Source organism: Quercus robur, chromosome 3 (genome assembly GCF_932294415.1).
Source record: "Quercus robur chromosome 3, dhQueRobu3.1, whole genome shotgun sequence".
NCBI classification, from domain to species: Eukaryota; Viridiplantae; Streptophyta; class Magnoliopsida; order Fagales; family Fagaceae; genus Quercus; species Quercus robur.
The window spans coordinates 15,948,056-15,967,168 of NC_065536.1; the positions used below are offsets into that span (position 1 = coordinate 15,948,056).

Below are 19,113 nucleotides of genomic sequence, written 5' to 3' on the forward strand. Positions count from 1 at the left end.
TGGGTTGATTTCTCTCTCTTTTTTGGATTTTGATTTCTCTGTGTTCTTTTAGGTTGACCTGAGTCAATCGAGTCAGTTCGAGTCAACCCAAAACCCAATTCGACTCAACCCGTGGATAGCCCTACTAGCTTGTAGGACACGCACAAGACAATTGATACATCCTTCATAAATATGGCTTGACTTTTGCACATAAAAGCTAACTTCATTTACTTATTGACAATTCACACAAGCTCATTTAATGAGCTTTGACAAGGAGTGTGGGCTGGACTTGTGGGTGTTGGCACCCAACAATCTCCTCCTCCAGCCCACTTAGGGAGGAGATCTTCAACTCAACTCTTTAGTTGGAATTTATGCTAGTCAAGCCAACATCAGGCCGAACCTTTTTCATTATCTTCACTAACATTGAGAAAATTTCATCAAAGTCAATATCTTTCATTCTGAAAAAATTTATTTCACCTTGGATATCCTTAATCCAATTTCTTGGTTCTCCTCATCATAGGCCCAAATATTCTCGAAGCTAATTGCTCAATGTTCTTCAATATACCTCCTTTCAAGAGGTTCAACAATCTCTAATAGAGGACATTTGCTCCCCTTGCTTAAGACCTTCACGATATTTCACTTCTTCATTCTTCCTAGCATCATGATATTTTTCATCAAATATCACTTCCTCATTTAAATCACTATTAGGTAGAGAGAATTTTACTATCTTGGCTACAACACCATTAATATCAACTCTCAGCTGTGGAGTTTTCTCAAAAACTTTGACCACATTGAACTTTTTCTTACAAGCTCTCACATGAGTCCTGTACATACCAAAACAAGCACATCCTCTTACAACAACCAATGATCCTTTAGAAAATTTCCATCTTCCATTGCCAAGATGGTTACAATAACTAGCTCGATCCATAGCCAATGTAGACAATACATTCATCCTTAAATCTAAAACATACTACACGTCCTTCAATATCATTGTGCAACCAACATTGGTCTTGATTCAAACATCACCAATTCCCACAATTTTTGAATAACTAGAGTTACCCATCTTCACAACACCAAAGTCACCTACTTTGTATGTGGTGAACGTAGGGCTATCTAGTGACCTAGATCAACCGACCCACCCGCCCGAACCGAAGGTCCATGGGCGGCTCCGAATTCAGTCTGTGGTCAGTCACGGGTTGGCAATACAAATAACCGAATAATTCAATTCGGACTCGGGTTTAAAATTTTTTCACCCAAATAACCCAAATCGAACAAATTATTTATACAAAGAAAAGTTGATTTGACATGCCAGCCTACACATTTCGGTATTTAAGAGAGGGAAACATGTATGAGTGGAAGCAAAAGTTACATTTTTCGTACAAATTCCCAATATACAAATCAATCGTTAAACTCAAATTAAAATTCAAAATCAACGGTGATGATGAGAGTGGAAGTTGAGTGATTTGACTGATTGCAGTGGCAGTGTGGCATAAATACCCAATTTCTAAATCAACGGTTATAATCCAAAATTAAGACCTAATCGAACTGTGACAATTACACATCAAAGATCTAATATCTCTCACTATCTCTAATGAGAGATATCATGCACACTTCCTAGGTTAGAGTTCAGTTTTCACTTCAGATTTGAACTTGCAAAATTCATGGGTCATGGCTTCACCTTCACTCTTTCTCCCCTCTTCACCCTTCCTCACCTCTTCACTTCTTCAATTTAAAGCTTTAATCCTTGGTCAAACTCAAACTCTCAAAGTCTCAGTTCTCTATTTCACTCTCTCAAACTCTCACTTCTCTATTTGGTTGGCTCTTCAACTCTCTCAAAACAAATTCTCCAAATCCAAACCCTAGCCGCCTCTAATACCATAGCCCACTCATCTCTCCACCTCCAATGCCTAGCCGCAACTGCTACTATCCACTCAATTCTCCCTTCACAGTGTAGCTACCGCTGGTGTTTAGTCCTCACCTCACCATTGTGTACCCCAAATGCTTAGGTATTTTCTGTTTCTCATCTTTTTTCTTTTTTCTTTTTGTTAGTCTCATTGGTTTAATTTGTTATGGAAATCAAATGTTAAAATCAAATAAACCCAAAGATTTATAATATGAAACCCTAACTAAAAAAAAACCTTGAAACCCTAACTATTTTACTTTTGCTCTTTGTTCTTTTTTTTTTTAATCAACTTTGATCCTGTTTTAATTTTATGCAGGATTGAAAGCTAACTCCAAGTAGGGTTTTCTGCCTTCAAGTTTGAAACCCACGGTTTTTTTTAAGGTATGGTTTTTGCTTTCCTTTGTGGTTAGTGTTTAAGATGAGATTTTTTTTTTCTTTTTCTGTTTGAGTTGCTACTTGATAAGAATAATAGGCCAATCTAGTGTAATCTTTTATGTAAATCATATATTATGTTTGGTTGTAATAATCAACTATAAATCATATATTCTGTGTTTAGTTTTTAAATCATATATAAGAGCACTCACAACAGGGAAGCAAAATAGCTATATAGCTATTTTAGTTTCACCAAAACACAAAAAATGCTCTACATCAATGTATGTAAAGCTAAAAAATTTTAGCTTCAAGCTTCTGTATGAAGCTACTTTTGGCTTCATATGGAACATGAAGCTAAAACTTTAAAATATTTTTTTAATTCCTACGCATATTAAAATAATGCTTCTTTCTATTTTTTTATTCTTTTTCTTTTCTATTTCTACCTGTTACTCTCATTCTCTCCCTCTCACCTTAGATCAGCTCTCAAACTCATGAACTCTCAACTCTGTCAAACTCTCAGCTCTGAACTCTCGCCTCTCTGTCTCACTGCCGCTAGCCCGACTTGAACCCCAACGTCACCAGCCCACTGAAGCTCAATGTCACCAACCCACGGGCTGACCCACTCCGTAGAACTCCCAAGACGACCTAAGCCCCAAGCCGTCGATCCGTGCCTCAGACCCACGCTTAAAGATCAAAGTTTTGATATGAATCTTCCTTTGTGATTTTTGGAGGGGTTTGCAGTTTTGGGTGGACTCAGTCTTTGATGGGTTTTTCTTGTATTTTGATCTACAAGTAGGGGCTAAAAGATCACTGCTTGACAAGGATTTTTCTTTGTGATTTTGGGAGATACAGTTACTGAAATATAGAGTTTCAGATCCATTTGCTGATGGGTCAAGCTTAGATTTTGATAAAAGTCACATCTTGAAGTATAAGAAGTTATTGATTAGTTGAGAGTTAAGAAAATGGTATTGGAAATGGAGAATCAGGCAATTCATGTGAATATTGTTAAGGAAGAAGATGAAGAAGATTTTTGTAGTTGTTGTGAAGATGAGGAAGTGTGGAAGGAAACTGAAGAATTGGTGAAGGAAGAGTCAAAAGAATATCTTTATGAATTTTCGGTGAAGATGTTCTTCAAGGGCATCTCAATATCTGATGTTAAGGACTCTAATTTTGGGATTTCTGGAATTGGAGTGGTCTGGTTTTATTTTTGTGGTTGTGGGTTGATTTTCTTGCGTCGTTGTGGGCTGATTTTGGTGGTTATGGCGATGGAGGAGTTAGCTATGGGTAGTGGTAGTGGTGGTGGGCTGTATGAATTGGTGGTGGTAGTGGTGGGATATATTATTTTATTGTGATGTTTATATTATTTTATTATGTTGAAAGATAAAATATATCCACTACTGCTAGATGTTTTGTAAAATGAGTAGGTAAAATAGATAAAGTAGCTTTTTGTGGTGCCAAATAGCTAAAAAAATAGCTCAACTGCTTTGGATGCTCTAATGTGTTAGTGTTTAGTGATTATTCTGTTGTGTAAATCATATATTATGTTAGTGTTTAATCTGCAATGTAAATCATGTATTATGTTTGTGTTTATTGTTTAATTTGCTACGTAAATCATATATTATGTTAGTGTTTAGTGTTTAGTGTTTAATCTGCTATGTAAATGATGTATTATGTTTGTGTTTAGTGTTTAATCTAATATGTAAATCATATATTATGTTAGTATTTAGTGTTTAATCTGCTATGTAAATCATGAATTATGTTTGTGTTTAGAGTTTAAGTTGAGAATTTTTTTTTCTTTTTCAGTTTGAGTTGATGCTTGTTAAGGACAATAGACCAATATGGTGTAATATGCTATATAAATCATATATTATGTTTGTGTTTGATGTTTGTTATTATTGACATTTTGCTATTGTTTAATCAACTTTGAGCATCACTGTTTTGGCTTGTGCTATTTGTATTTGGGTTTTTTTTTTTTTTTTGGTTATGTTTTGTGTTTTTATTTTTTGCATAAGTAGGATACTGTTTTTCCTTTTTGGTTTGAGTAGTTGTTATTATTATTATTATTATTATTAAAGCCATTAATTATACTTGTTATTCTAGTTTGCTAATACATATCTTTGATTTTTTTAGGTCATGGAAACCTCCACTAATGAACCTGCTATCCAAACACCAATTGCTACACAAGCTGATGGTGTTATTCCCACCCAAGTCGAAACATCTGCTGCTACCAAAGCTGAAGCAGTTGCTACTGCTAAGTTGCCCCCAGTTCCACCATACAAAGTGAGCATGACAGTTCCTATTAGTGGTACTTGTAGTGGTAGGAAAAAGTCAGTTGTTTGGAGCCATTTTGAAAAAATAAAGATAGGAGAGGGTGATACTAGTAAAACTAAGGCTATTTGTAATTATTGCCAAAAATCGTATAATGCTGATAGTAAGAGTTGTGGTACTAGTAATTTGTTAGCTCATGTGCCAAATTTTCCCAAGAACCTTAATAGAGAAGATCTAGTTAAAGGGTAAAAAATATTAGCCTTTGATCTCAAGAAGGATGGAGAAGATGGGTTCCTGGTTGTGTCAACCACCTTTTCCATCAAGACTTCTAGAAAGGCATTGGCTGAAATGATTATAATTGATGAGTTTCCTTTTAGGTGTATCGAGGGGTATGGGTTTAAGAAATATGTAGCTACCTTACAACCTAAATTTTGTTTAAAGGATATCCCATCTCATCAAACTGTGGCTAGAGATGTGATTAGCATTTATAATAGTGAGAGAGAGAAGCTAAGGAAATCCTTGAAGGGTTGTAGGGTGTATCTCACTACGGACACATGGACTTCTATTCAAAATTTAAATTATATGTGTCTCACATGTCACTTTAATGATGATGCTTGGAAATTGCATAAGAGAATTTTAAATTTTTGTCTAGTTGAAGACCACAAGGGGGAGACTATAGGTAGAAAGATTGAGATGTCTTTGTGTGAGTGGGGTATTGATGGGATATTCACTTTGACAATAGATAATGCTAGCTCAAATTTAACAACAATTAAATTTTTACAAAGGGTGACTAAAGATTGGAATGGGACAATTTTAGGAAATGAGTTCATGCAGATGAGATGTTGTGCCCATACCCTAAATCTCATTGTGGAGGAGGGTTTAAAAGAGATTGATGCATCTGTTGCTAAGGTGTGTGAAGCTGTGAGGTATGTGAAGTCCTCACCTAATAGAAATCAAACTTTTAGGAGTTTCATGGAGAGGCTAGGTATGGAGTCCAATAGTCTTCTTTGTCTAGATGTACCTACTAGGTGGAACTCGACCTACCTCATGTTAGAAATTGCTAAAAATTTTGAGAAAGTGGTCCTTCAAATGGATTTTGAAGATGATGGTTTTTCGTCATACTTTAGGACTAGGGAAGATAGTGGTGGTTTGGGATCTCCTTGTATGAGTGATTTCCAAAATTGTAGGGCATTTGTGACTTTCTTAAGGTTTTTTTTATAATGCAACAAAAAAGTTCTCCGGTTCTTTGTATGTTACTTCAAATGCCTTCTATGATGAGATCTTTGTTATTCAAGAGAGTATCTCTAATTTAGTCCCAAAACACTCTCTTGAAAAACACGGCCACAAACATGCAAACTAAATTTTAGAAATATTGGGGGGAATGGGAGAAAATTATTCCTCTTTTGTATGTGGTTGTGGTTCTTGATCCACGGAAAAAATTGAGGTTTTTGAAGTTTTCTTTTTTTGAGATTTATGGGAATGTAGTGGCAGAAGTGATGGTTGATAAGGTGAAAGATCTTTTATACAAGTTGTATAATTTTTACTCTTCTATTCATTCACCAAATGTGCAAGAACAAAGTGAGTGAGAGGACAAAATTGGAAAGTGATGCTAGTGATCCATATGTGATGGTTCACTCGCGAGATGAACGTTTCTTTCAAGTTGAGCAATCTGTAGGTTGTAGTAATGAGCTTGAAAAGTATTTGGCTGAAAACTATGATGGTAGAAAGGATGTCAATTTTGAGATATTGGGGTGGTGGAGAGACAATAATTGTAGTAGGTACCAAGTGTTGTCTAAAGTGGCTAAGGATGTGCTAGCTGTACCAGTTTCCACTATTGCATCTGAGTTAGCATTTAGCACCAGAGGTTGCATTGTTAATCCATTTTGAAGTTCATTCTCTCCTCTCATGGTTCAAAACCTTGTATGTTCACAAAATTGGCTTCAAGCCACAATTCCGTTACTTGACTTAGGTAATATGTTTATATTTCGAAACTTATTGTCTATTAATTGTATTAAATGTCTCATGTATTCAAGCAAAATTTAATCTATTGTGTTTATTTCCTATTCTTTTCTAGTTTTAAATCAACAACCAACAGCAAGTGCAATAGCAAATACCAATTCAAGCAAGGGTTCCACCTCAGGCAAACAAGCCTTAATTATTAATGATTAATCATTGACTTGGTATGATTCTGCCTTTAGCCCCTTTCTATTATAAATTTGGTTTCCTTACTAGTTGGTCTTGTATTTGGTACTACTGTATTGTTTGTTGAATATTTTTTTGTCTATTGTAGGAGGATGGTCATTTATTTTGTAAAGAAATCAGCTTTTTGGGAACATTTTGGAAGCTTTTTTTGGATATATTTCTTTTCTAACAATACTCAACTCTCAATACTTATAGAAAAGAAATCTTAGTTCATAGGTTTTCTTTCCTATAAATTATAAACTTATTAACTATAGAGTAGTCATTCAATACTTTTGGAAAAACTATTTTTTGGAAATACCTATGGTATTTCATTATTGTAACTAATTATATTTTTGGGAACATTGTATAACTTGCAAAGCTTTTTGCCTTATGGTTTACTGCTTGAAAAACTTGCAATAACTGCCTCTATGGTACTAAGTATATATATCTATAAGGACGCAATTTGGTTCCCAAGCCCAAAGGATGTATGAACTTAGGCCCAAAGAGCCCAATACAATGAATTTGTAGAAAGTGGGTTGAAAAACTAGGCTTTAATGAGTCAAATAACAAGCAAAGTAGATCCAGATGACAAGAAAATAAAGATAAACTGATTTAATCTAAAGAAAATCATCCTCGGCACAATCCGAGGAGATCAGTTCTTATATATTTCCTCTCAAATTTGATTACAAGTTCGATTCTTGATTGCTACAGTGTTTTTCTCTTAATTTCTCGATCCTCCCACACTTTCTTTGCCCTCTTCCGATTTTATACTATCCCTTTGCCCTTATCTCTACCCTCCACGTGTAAATTAGATTGTTGGTGTTGATCCCTATCACATCAGTACCTTCTTGAAGTCTTTGGAGAGTAGCTGTAAGACTAAAAACTACTGTTCAGAGATCACTTCCTCATTAATGTGGCTAGAGAGTTAGCTGCAAAGCATTCAATGCAGTGGTAGTAGCTTTCCCTTAGATATTTTCCCACCTCCCAGTTGTCCTGTACGTTCATAACGTATATCGTTATCACTAGAATTTCCCGAAAGGTCACCCTGGATGACTGGACACTCTTTCTGACCTCTGTTTTACTTAGCCGAGGAGATACTCCTCCTCGGCTTACCTTCCCTGGCATTCTCACCCGTAGTTCGCTCATGGAGTCCTGAGTATTACATACTCATTATTGTTTATTTGTCCTCAGACCGCAAAGTGTCCTCGGACAAAGCCTAAGGCCCAACATATGTTCTTAGGCCCCTTATCCCTACAATATCCATTAATTGGAATATTGCAGTATACTATTATCAATTGTGATTTATTTGTTGTTGGAAATATTATTTGTTGTGGTGGGCAGGTTTAATAGGTGTTGAGCTACTAGCTTACTACCTAGGTGCTTATTGTATTGTTTAACAAATGGTAAAAATAGTGTTTTTGTAGGTTGTGTTGTGCTATCTTTAGTCTATTTTGCTGTGTTTATTTTTTGTAGTTGATGTGGGAAAGTTTATATATTTGGATTGATATGTACTGCTTAGGTGCTTTTATTGTTTCAGAGATCACAGGTGATTAAAAAAAAAAAAAAAGGCTTTTTGGTGGGTTGTGTTGTGTTTTATTATTCTGTCCAGGTTGAAATTTGTGAAAATTTGTGATTTTGGTGTGTTGTGCTGTGTTGTGTTATTCTGTCGAGGTTGAAATTTGTGATTTTGGTGTGTTATGTTATGTTATTCTATCCAAGTTGAAATTTGTGAAAAGTTGTGAGAAACTGCCAGATTATATTAGGTTTGATATGTCCTTAAGGCCCAACAGATCTAGTGTAGTTCATAATATAAGCTAAGCTTGAAGGCCTTTTTTAAAATAAATTAAGTAAAAAGAGGCCCAATTTGAAATATATAGGTAATTCAAAAAATTTGAAATCATATGGTTTATTAAAGTGCCAAAATGAGTCATTTGGGCTAAAAAGGCCCAGAAAAATGAAATTACAATAATTTTAACTATGTCCAAAATTTTGGCCCAATTTAAGGCCCAAACCCGTCATTCTGACAACTTCAACCCAGCCAATCGATTACCCAAAATGTTGGATCCAACCCGAATATTTGGTTAAATACGGGCCCAAAACTTGGCAACTTGATCCAATCAGGTCAAGTTCGGTTTAGGCCTTAAACCGACCTGGTCCGACCCATGGCAGGCCTAGGTGAACGACCCTTTTGTAGAGATAACATGGTGGGAGGCTGCTGAATCAACAACCCACTCAACATCTTTTTTAGCAACATGCTCACACTTTTGCTCTTCAAAAGAGAGCATCAGAACATCCTCACCAAACATAACTGCTATAGTATTCTTCTTATTATCATTCTTTTCATCTTTATCCTCAATTTGTTCTTTATTCAAATGCCAACAATTTCTTTTTATGTGACCCTTTTTCTCACAATGGAAGTATTCTCTCATCTCTTTAAACTGAGATCTATCTTTTGATTGTGACCTATCATTAAATTTAGTCAGATCATCAAGCCCTCTACTTCTATTTCTACCTTTGTTCTCTGTGATAAGAGTTTGATCTTGTGCATTATTTATACCCGCATTTCTTTTGCGAACCTTTTCACTCAAAATCAAATCTCGAATATCATCATATTTGAGTTTGCTTTTTCCTACAGAATTGTTCACTGCGATTCTCATGGCCTCCCAACTGTTTGGCAAAGAAGCCAAAACAATCAATGCATAGATCTCATCATCAAAATCAATTTCCACAAAGAAAAATTAATTTGTGATGGTATTAAACTCATTCAAAAACTGCGCCACAAGAGTACCTTCCACCATCTTCAGATTAAACAACTTCTTCATCAAATGCACATTGTTATTAGTCGAAGGCTTTCCATACATGCTATACAAAGCCTTTATAAGATCCACTGTGGTCTTCTCCTTCACAACGTTGTGTGTAACTGATCTTGTTAGAGCTAATCATATAATTCCTAGCACTTGTCTATCAAGAAGACTTTATTCTTCTTCTTCCATACTATCTGGTTTCTTCCCCAAAAGAGGAAGATGTAATTTCTTCCCATACAAGGAATCTTCGATTTGCATCTTCCAATAGCCAAAGTCTGTGTCGTCAAACTTCTCGATTCTTGACGTCTTTCCTTCTTCTCCAACCATTGCTCCCAATCAAACTTACGCTCTGATACTACTTGTTGGGAAAAATTCTATATAATTGTGAATAAATTTCAGCAAGCACAGCGAAAACATAACCACGCCAAAACACAAAGATTTACGTGGAAAACCCTTTTCTCATTGAAAGGAAAAACCATGAGACAAACTCTGAATAATTTCACTATATTAAATAGAAATTGCAACACTTAGAAATACAACTTGAGTAAAAAAAAACTCACTTTTTCTTGCCGCTCTTTTCCTCACTATGTATCTCTCACAATATTCTCTTGCTCTCTCTATTTTCCTCTTCTCTTTTGCTTACTCTCACTCACGCAATTCTTCAAGACTACACCAGTCCTCACACTCTAGGACTTTTCCTCACTCTTCTACACCAAATGGCCGAATGGCCTCATTTATTTATTATTCAGTTTTTCTTTCTTTTCTTCTCTAGCTTGTAGGACATGCACATGACAATTGATACATCCTTCATATATATGGCTTGACTTTTGCACATAAAAGCCAACTTCATTTACTTCTTGACAAGCTTTTCTCACAAACTCATTTAATGAGCTTTGACAAAGAGTGTGGGCTGGACTTATGGGTGTCAACACCAACACAATGAGGGTGAGAGTTGGAAACTTAAGGCATACAATCACCAGTATACATAATACAAAACTAAGATGAGTTTGGAGCCCACAAACCAGAATAGTAGCTCTATCCTATTCAGTTTTTGAACGTATTACTCAGAAGAAAAGTCATTCTTTAGAAACACTGCTTGATTTAGTGTCCGTTTGGCAAATATTATTTTTGCCAACTTATTTTACTAATCAGTTTGTTTTTGCTATTATTAATGGGTCTCACTATACTTTTTGGTACTATACATGAGTCCTACTATATTATTTCACTAACTTTTATCTATAATACTTTCAATAAAAAGTTTTCAATTTCAGTAAAATAAACAGATCACAAACAGACCCTTCACTGCAAAAATCAATTCCTACAGAAATTGCCCAAGAACGTATTACTCATCTTAGAAACTTCATTATCTGAGTTTATACTCTTTCTTACCACTTTCTTTTTTTTTTTTTTTTTTTTTTTTTTTTTTTTGAAAACAGTAAGGAAATTTTATTAATAAAAATCAGATCGGAACACAGCGTCCAAATCATCAGGTAGATCTTCTACCCATACATCAGTATCTGCAGATAAAACTGCTCTTCTAGCTAATTCATGAGCTAACTTATTTCCTCCCCTTCCAACATGAAAAAACTGACAAGAATGTAAAGCATAGCCTAATCTCCGAGCATCATCAATCACGTGTCCATACAAGGTTTTGCACTGTCCCTGGGATTGCAAAGCACGAATAACCCCTAGACAATCCCCTTCAACCTGGATATGAAAGAAAGACATTTCTTGAGCAAAAGTGATTGCTCTATGGGCTGCCCGAGCTTCTGCCAATGCAACTGACTGAGGGAGAGCAATTTTCTGACTAAGGGCTGCCATAACTTCTCCTCTATGATCTCGAACAACCACCCCAATACCCGCAGAGCCCAAATGATCAAACAGAGCTGCGTCGAAATTGATCTTATAACAGCTCTCAGGTGGAGGCGACCACCGTGCTACCAATCTTGGGCCTGGGTTACCAATCTTAACACTTTCTAAACCACTATTAACCTAAATACAAGAGGGAATGTAGGTAGGGATATGGTTTTTTCTAAGTGTTTTCTGAATGACTAGATATTAATAGATAGTTTGTGTTAAATTAACAATTCTCTCAAAAACTTAGATTATTAGAAAATAGTGAATTTAATTACTTAACAATAATTTTAATACTCTTCTTCACATGCGAGCCTAAACTTCCCTTTAATAAGTGAGGCCCAAGACTTTGGATCTTCAATTTTGTTCTGATACCAAAATAAATTACTAATTCTCTCAAAACTTAAGCTATTACAAAAAAGTGAATTTAATCACTTAACCATAATTGTAATACTCCTTAACCATAATTCTAACACTTACCTTCACATATGGGCCTAAAATCTTAAACTTTTGGGACAATTGATAAAATAACATGGTATTAGAGTAGGAGGTCTTGGGTTCAATCTTTGTCTCCTCCACTCTACCCCTCATTTTAAAATTCCACTTGTTAGACCTCACCTATAAAAAGGGAGTTTGAACCAAAACTTAAGGGTAAGTATTAGAAGCATATGGTTAAATGATTAAATTTATCACATCTTAAAAGCTTAAACAATCCGTAATTTAACAGTTTGGAATAAAGGGGGGAGATTTGTTTTATATTCTCTAGGGTGACAAGGTGGCTGGTGGACACTTTTATATCATCCTATAGAAATTGAGTGATTTATTAAGAGTTCTTGTCTTCAAGTTGCGTACACCACTTTCAAGACCGTCTAGTAGCCTAAAAGCAGGATATGCCTATTATGGCTGGGAATTGCAAAATGGTCTTAGAGTCTTGAGGAATGAGTTGTTGGGCTTAATACAATATGCTAGTCATATTAGTTGAGGTTGGGAATTTGGACAGGAGACCGGTACAAAGTGAAGTGTCTACACAATAGATAAAGATGGTCCTAAATATTCACACACCCATGAAAGAGCCTTTACTAACTAATTATTGATAATTTATAGGCTCAGGCCAATGAGTTAAACCCGTACCCAACCCATTCTTCACGGTTGGGTTTTGAGTTGACCCATTTTTCACGGGTAAGAAATTCCTTTATCAATAATTAGTTTTTTAATTCTCTTTAGAGCATCCACATCAGTGGAGCAAAAAATATAGTTATTTGGTACCTATAAAAGTCACTTTATCTATTTTACCTCTTCACACTCCACAGCAATAGAGCTATATTTTTAGCTATTTGATTAAAATAATACAAATAACTCATTAAAATAATAATAAAAACATCCACACACACAAAAAAAAAAAAAAAAAAAAAAAAAAAAAAAACACCAGCATAGCACAAACATCCACTACCACCACCAATCCACAGCAGAAAAGAAAAAACCACCAACCCAAATCCTTAATCTTTTTCCTCAACCCAGACCAAACAAAATCACCAATCACAAACAAAATCACAAATCACAAATCACAAATAAAATAAAAAATCAACACAATACACACCGGCGGAACAGATCGGCGATGGGGCTTGGGGTGGGTTGGCGAGCTCGGTTGGCGGAACAGATCGGCGAGCTAAAGGATGACGGTGATTTTCACATTCTCCATACCAGTGAGTCCACCAGAAGCGTGATTCACTTTCTTGTCGAAAACAAGGCCTTTCACAAGCTCGGTATCGTCCACGGTATCGCCGAGTTTCTTCACGATCTTGATATCTCGAAGATTGACGATATTGGGTTTCACCGGATCAACTAGGGAGAGAACGAAATCAACAGCGTGCAAAGCTGGCTAGTGAGCTAAGGGATGAGGGAGATAAGGGAGCTGGCCGGTGAGCTAGAGAGGGAAAAAAAATTGAGGAAGAAAGAAGAAAGAAGAGAAGCTGGAGAGAGAGAGAGAGAGAGAGAGAGAGAGAGAGAGAAAATAGGAAATGCTTGTTTAACGAGAGAAGAGATAGATGTGTAATAAATTTAAAAAAAAAAAAAAAAAAAAAAAGCTTCAAGCTACAGTACGCAACCAAAAATAGCTACGTACTGTAGCTATGAAGCTAAAATTTTTAGCTATACCTTCACTGTCATAGAGCCATTTTTGTATTTTGGTGAAACTAAAATAGCTATATAGCTATTTAGCTTCACTGCTGTAAGTGCTCTTAGGTTCGATAAGATTGGCAAGTTTATGTCTAATTTTTTTTTTTCAAAACTAGAGACGATGTTGGACATTTTTAAGGCCAGCCCAAACTGTTACCGGAAGAGATGTCCATTCTATCAAGGCACAGCGGTTGGGTGAGAAAGATTCGGACCTATTTGATTATATTTTTACAAACATTTTTTTTTTTTTTGGGCCATGAACAGAAAATTGTTTTTAAATTCATAATAATTTAACACTGTAAGAATATTATGAAACATGTTTCGAAATAATTATTAAAATTATCATTCACAAATCTAAATTTCATCTTACGGGGTAATGGGCTATAAGCCTAAATTTTAATTTCAAGTGAAATGAAATAAGTTTATTTCAAGATTTAAATTTTATTTTCTAGATTTGGTAATGTACAAACAACCACTTATGTGACACTAAATACATCTTTAGACATTTATAATATTTAATCTAAACAATAAAATAGATCCACTTCAAAATAGAGAGAATCCTAATACGATAAAATTGTGAGAATTTATCATATTGATCAAGTTTGTCATAACGACTTTTGGTTTTTGTTGTGATAAGTTACAGGGCTTGCCCATTGCACCCATTACAAAGATGATTTTAACTAGAAAGATGACACAAGACAGGACAATGGATCATATTTGGATTCTATTCAACCAGGTTTGAGTCATAATTGAGTTGATATCAAAAAAATTTAGAATTTCGATTAGTAAAAATTGTCTTTTAGACTTATGGCGAGTCAACTCAAGTTTAGGTCAAACCACAATTTATCTATTTTATTTCCTAAACAATAAAAATAGATTAATCGGTTAATTAGTAATAATAAAATAAATAAAATGTCAAATATCCTAGTTATTAGGTGGTCTATTATTGGATTAATTTAAATCATGACCATTCAAGTCAAATAAATACAACAAATTACAACAAAAATGAGACGTATATATTGAATAATCACAAAAATATAGTTGTAAAAAAGGAGAATCATATCGAAATTGATTTTTTTTTTCTTTTTATGTATCATATATTACAAAAGTTGTTACATACTTAGGATATATTTAATAAACTATTTTATCAATACCAAATTAAAAAATCTAACTAAATAAGTGTCAAGGGGCTTGTAGCTGAATTGACATCTTTCCATGCACAAAGTGTTTGGGGATCTAAGAAGGAAAATGTTTGAACTGCGGGATTAGCAATATATTATAATTATTTATAAAAAAAAAAAAACTAAATAAGTCAACTACCGTTTAAAAAAAAAAAAAAAAAAAAAAACTAAGTCAAGTAGAAAAGTATTTATAATATCAACAATCAAATTGATAATACTAAAAAGTTAATTCTAAGCAATATTACACAACACAATAACTTGTTACTAAATTCATATTTTAAAAATCTCACAATTAGTCGAATTACATATTCTATATGTTCTTAACATATATGTCAATTTTCATGCCAATCAGATGTTATTTTAATATTTGATACGTAAACTCATCTTTTATAAATTATTTTAAACTACAAAAACTTGAATTTAAATAATTGATAACGACATGGCTATTGATCTTTTATCACCTTAAAATTTTGCAAACATGAAAATATACAAAGATAATGTAATCTAACGTTGAATTTGTCAATTCAAATCTAATTAAAAAATATTAAGTAATGTAACTGTAGCATTACTTAAAGTTATACTAAGTATAACTTGAATCGAACCCTGTACACACGCACACATAATGCTCAAATTATCAAATTATTTGTGTGCATAAGAAAAAAAATTCATAGATGAAAGCGGTAAGTCTGTTGGACAAGCATTTTACAAAAGTTTATTTTAATATTAGAGGTAATACAACATACTTATAAAGCCACATAATAGTAATTGGGTAAATATTAGGCAAAATAGGCTGATAGAAATATAGAATAGACGGATATCTCCAAACAAATCTTCCCAGCAAGAAGCATATATTGACTTGAGGCTCAATCAATTTTTGCACCACCATACCGCCTTGCAGCTTCCTTACTGTCAATGGTTGATGAGGCTGGTACTGTGTACCGAGAAGGAGGAGTAGAGAGATATAAAGGTTTCAATGCATCCTTCAAATTATCCACAGCTGTGCCAATATCAGTGGTGGGTTTGCCCAGAGTGGCATCAGGATGAGTTGGTGGTGGTGTAGACCATGTAGCACGACTTGGCCTAACCCAGCCTCCGGTATTGATCATTGCTGGTTCCATAGCATTGCCATTCTTCTGGTGGTAGTCATCATTATTCTCGTTCCGAATGGTATTTCCACTCGGCTTGAGCCAGTCTTTGTTGCCGGAGTTATTGTAGTCACCAGAGCCAGTATTGCCATTATTCTGCCTGTTTGACAGAGGAGCTAGGGGCCAGTTTGATACACCTGGAGGGCTAACCCTTCTGGATCGGCTAGCTTCAGTCTGAACATTGGTGATGAAATCCTCAACTTCTCGCGGGCGATCGTGAGCATATTTATTATCTTTCATTGGTTCGACCTTACCATATTCTTTTACAGGCTCATTCTTGTATGTATAGTCTTTCATAGGCTCAGCCTTATATCCATAGTCATTTGCTGGCTTATATGTATAGTCTCTCATAGGCTCAGTCTTATATGTGTAGTCTTTCATAGGTTCAGCCTTGTATCCATAGTCCTTCACTGGCTCGGCCTTATATCCGTAGTTCTTCATTGGCTCGGTCTTGTATCCGTATTCTTTGACTGGCTCAGGCTTATATCCGTAATCTTTCATTGGCTCGGTCTTGTATCCGTATTCTTTGACTGGCTCGGGCTTGTATCCATACTCTTTCACTGGCTCTGGCTTGTATCCATACCCTTTCTCTGGCTCTGGCTTATATCCATAGTCTTTGACTGGCTCGGCTCTATATCCATTCTCTTTGATTGGCTCGACCTTGTATCCATAGTCTTTCACTGGCCCTACTTTTGGTGGAGAGCTATTTCTGTATTGTATGACCAAAGGTAGGCGGACATGCTCAACAACCGTCTCAACTTTTGTAACATAGCCCTGTGCAGTGTAATTGGGAGTTGCCAACATGATTGGTATTTTCCTTCCCTCAGCATCGACGGTGACAGGCCGGCTCAAATTATCAGATTCAGAGACATAGCTTTTTTTGATCCATTCATTAGAACGAGGTGGAACTCCACTGTAGGTCGAGTTGCCTCTATAAGCATAACCATACCCGGCCATCACTAACTTTTGAGTGGAAGCTTTGTTTTGTCAAAGAACTCTTTGGACTTCTCTCTCTGCTTCTATAGTTGTCACTTGATCATAACTCATCCTTAAATAGAGAAACAATGTTCCTACTTGCATGATAATTGATAATGGTACTATATTCAACTATACTGCGGGTGGGAAAAGTGTATACTGTTTCTCATGCACCTTGAGATTCCTTTCATGTCGTTCCATAAATGACAAAGCGTTGAAGAATCATATTCTGCCCATCTATTGATTGTGATCTCCACTAGCTAGCTTTCCCTAGAATAAGATCTTGTTTCTTCAGGGAATAGTTGGTTTTGCTGTCTGTGCAGACTGCCTCATGAGTCACATCCACCTTAAGAGAATAAATAAAAGTGAGAGAATGTTCATGAAACCTAATGTGAACCCTTCCTTTTCAGCACAAGGCAAGAATCAGAAAATTTGATGCCCAATGAGGATGAGAGTTGGAACATAAAGGCATACAGTCACCAGTAAACATATTACACATCTTAGTTGAGTGTGAACCTGCATACCAGAACTAGCCCTATTCTATGTTGTTCCACCACGTATAACTCAGAAGGAAAGTCATTCACTAGAAACGCTGCCTGATTTAACTGTGAAAATTAAGCACTTCCTGTTGAAATTGCCCAAGAACATGCTGCTCATGTTGGAAACTCCATGATTTGTGTTTATACAGTTTCCTACTATATTTCTGAATATAATTTTTCGTCATTTAGAAAACTTAACCGGCTAGAACGTTTTCTATATTGTTTTTCTTCTATTGATACAAAATTTCAATCACAAGTTAACATAGACTTGACATACATTTTGGTTGTTTCACAGCTGGAATTGGGAGCCAAGCTGCATGGGCGGCTCTAGTTATAGTTCAGGGGGTTCAAATGAACCCCCATAAGCTGGGCCAAAAAAAAATTTATATATAATTTTCTAAATTTTTTTTATTTGACCCTCTTAAAATAAAATTTTGAACCATCAGAAACCTAAATATTTTTTTTTAAGCGGATCTTAAATAAACTTGAATATGATCATCTTGACAATATTTTGGTCTTTTTAAACCAAATATATATATATATATATATATACACCAATTTGATCTAAAATATGGGGGAAAAACTAGTAAGCCTAACAATAAAAGTATAAATTTGTCCATCTTAAATCTTTAAAAATAAATAACTCATTTAGATCCAAACAAATTTGAAATAAACTAAAAAAATAAAAGTTTATAATATTTAGATCTCGTTTGGAGTTCACTTAAGAACAATAATTAATAAATTTATTGTATTTAAAATAATAGATGATTTCAAAGATTTAATTTTAGCAAGAACAATTAGTATGTTCATTGCATTAGCAACAATATGCAATGAACTTATAGTTTGTCTTATATGAGAAACGTCATTTTCATAATACTTTCATAACAAATCTTAAGTGGCAGATTGTTATTGACTTTTACTGATTGACAAAAAAGTAATTTCAATAGTGAGTTTAAATTAAAACTAATAACAACTTATCATCTAAGATTTATTGGAAAAGTATAGTAAAAATATTGTGGACGTAGCATTTCTCATCTTTTATTCATTTTTTTTTTTTTTTTTAAATACATCTTCTTACTGACTCCTCTAAAAATATATTCAGGAATTGCCACTGCCAAGCTGGCTGTTCTCCACCCATGTCACTGGAATTAAGTTACTTGGTCATTTCTCCAAAAGATCTATCAAAGATCAACTCTACACTTTTCTGAAGAATCATATTCTGCATACTCATTGATTTTGACCTCCATTACCTACATGACCTATGGTACATGAACAAATCATCCCTTCTTTCTCTCGGAACAAATCGTCCCTTCTTTCTCTCTAATCTATTTTTACCAAGAGATCTATTAAGGATCAATTCTACACTTCTCTGAAGAATCATATTCTGAAGACTAATTGAATATGAACTCCATGACCAACATGAACAAATTGTCCCCTCTTTAGTAAAATTAGATTTGTACGTGATGGTGCTCTCAGCAAAGCCAGATTAAAAATAAGTTCCTTTATAACACACTTTTTTGGGTGTTCACATTTTTTTGGCCAGCTATGCATCTTTCTTTTTCAAGGCTATTGTTGACAAATCATTGTGTGGCACAGACGGTTCACTTTGTTCTGCATGAGCATCTATGCATACAAAAAACACAATGACACCTGATTACAGTGACCAAAAGCTATTAACAGTAAATTTTGCAAGCTTTATTCCAGTATATCTCATGATAGAATAGCAGAAAGAAACTC

At 34.9% G+C, this 19,113-nt stretch overlaps 1 protein-coding gene across 1 annotated transcript; it reads right to left on the reverse strand.

Annotated features, from left to right (window-relative positions):
* Nucleotides 1-10,956: 10,956 nt before the first annotated feature.
* On the reverse strand, nucleotides 10,957-11,952 carry LOC126719311 (uncharacterized). Its single transcript, XM_050421880.1, has 2 exons — nucleotides 11,842-11,952; nucleotides 10,957-11,499 (listed from the first exon to the last, which is right to left on the reverse strand). Exons 1-2 carry the CDS (start codon nucleotides 11,950-11,952, stop codon nucleotides 10,957-10,959), a joined length of 654 nt encoding a protein of 217 aa, XP_050277837.1.
* Nucleotides 11,953-19,113: the final 7,161 nt, after the last annotated feature.

Bases quoted from the DNA above. Each gene is read 5' to 3' on its own strand.
- LOC126719311 (XM_050421880.1), bottom strand. From the start codon at position 11,952: ATGAGGGGTAGAGTGGAGGAGACAAAGATTGAACCCAAGACCTCCTAC. The intron at 11,500-11,841 runs GTAAGTGTTAGA...TCTTGTATTTAG, and splicing joins TTTTAGGCCCATATGTGAAG to GTTAATAGTGGTTTAGAAAG.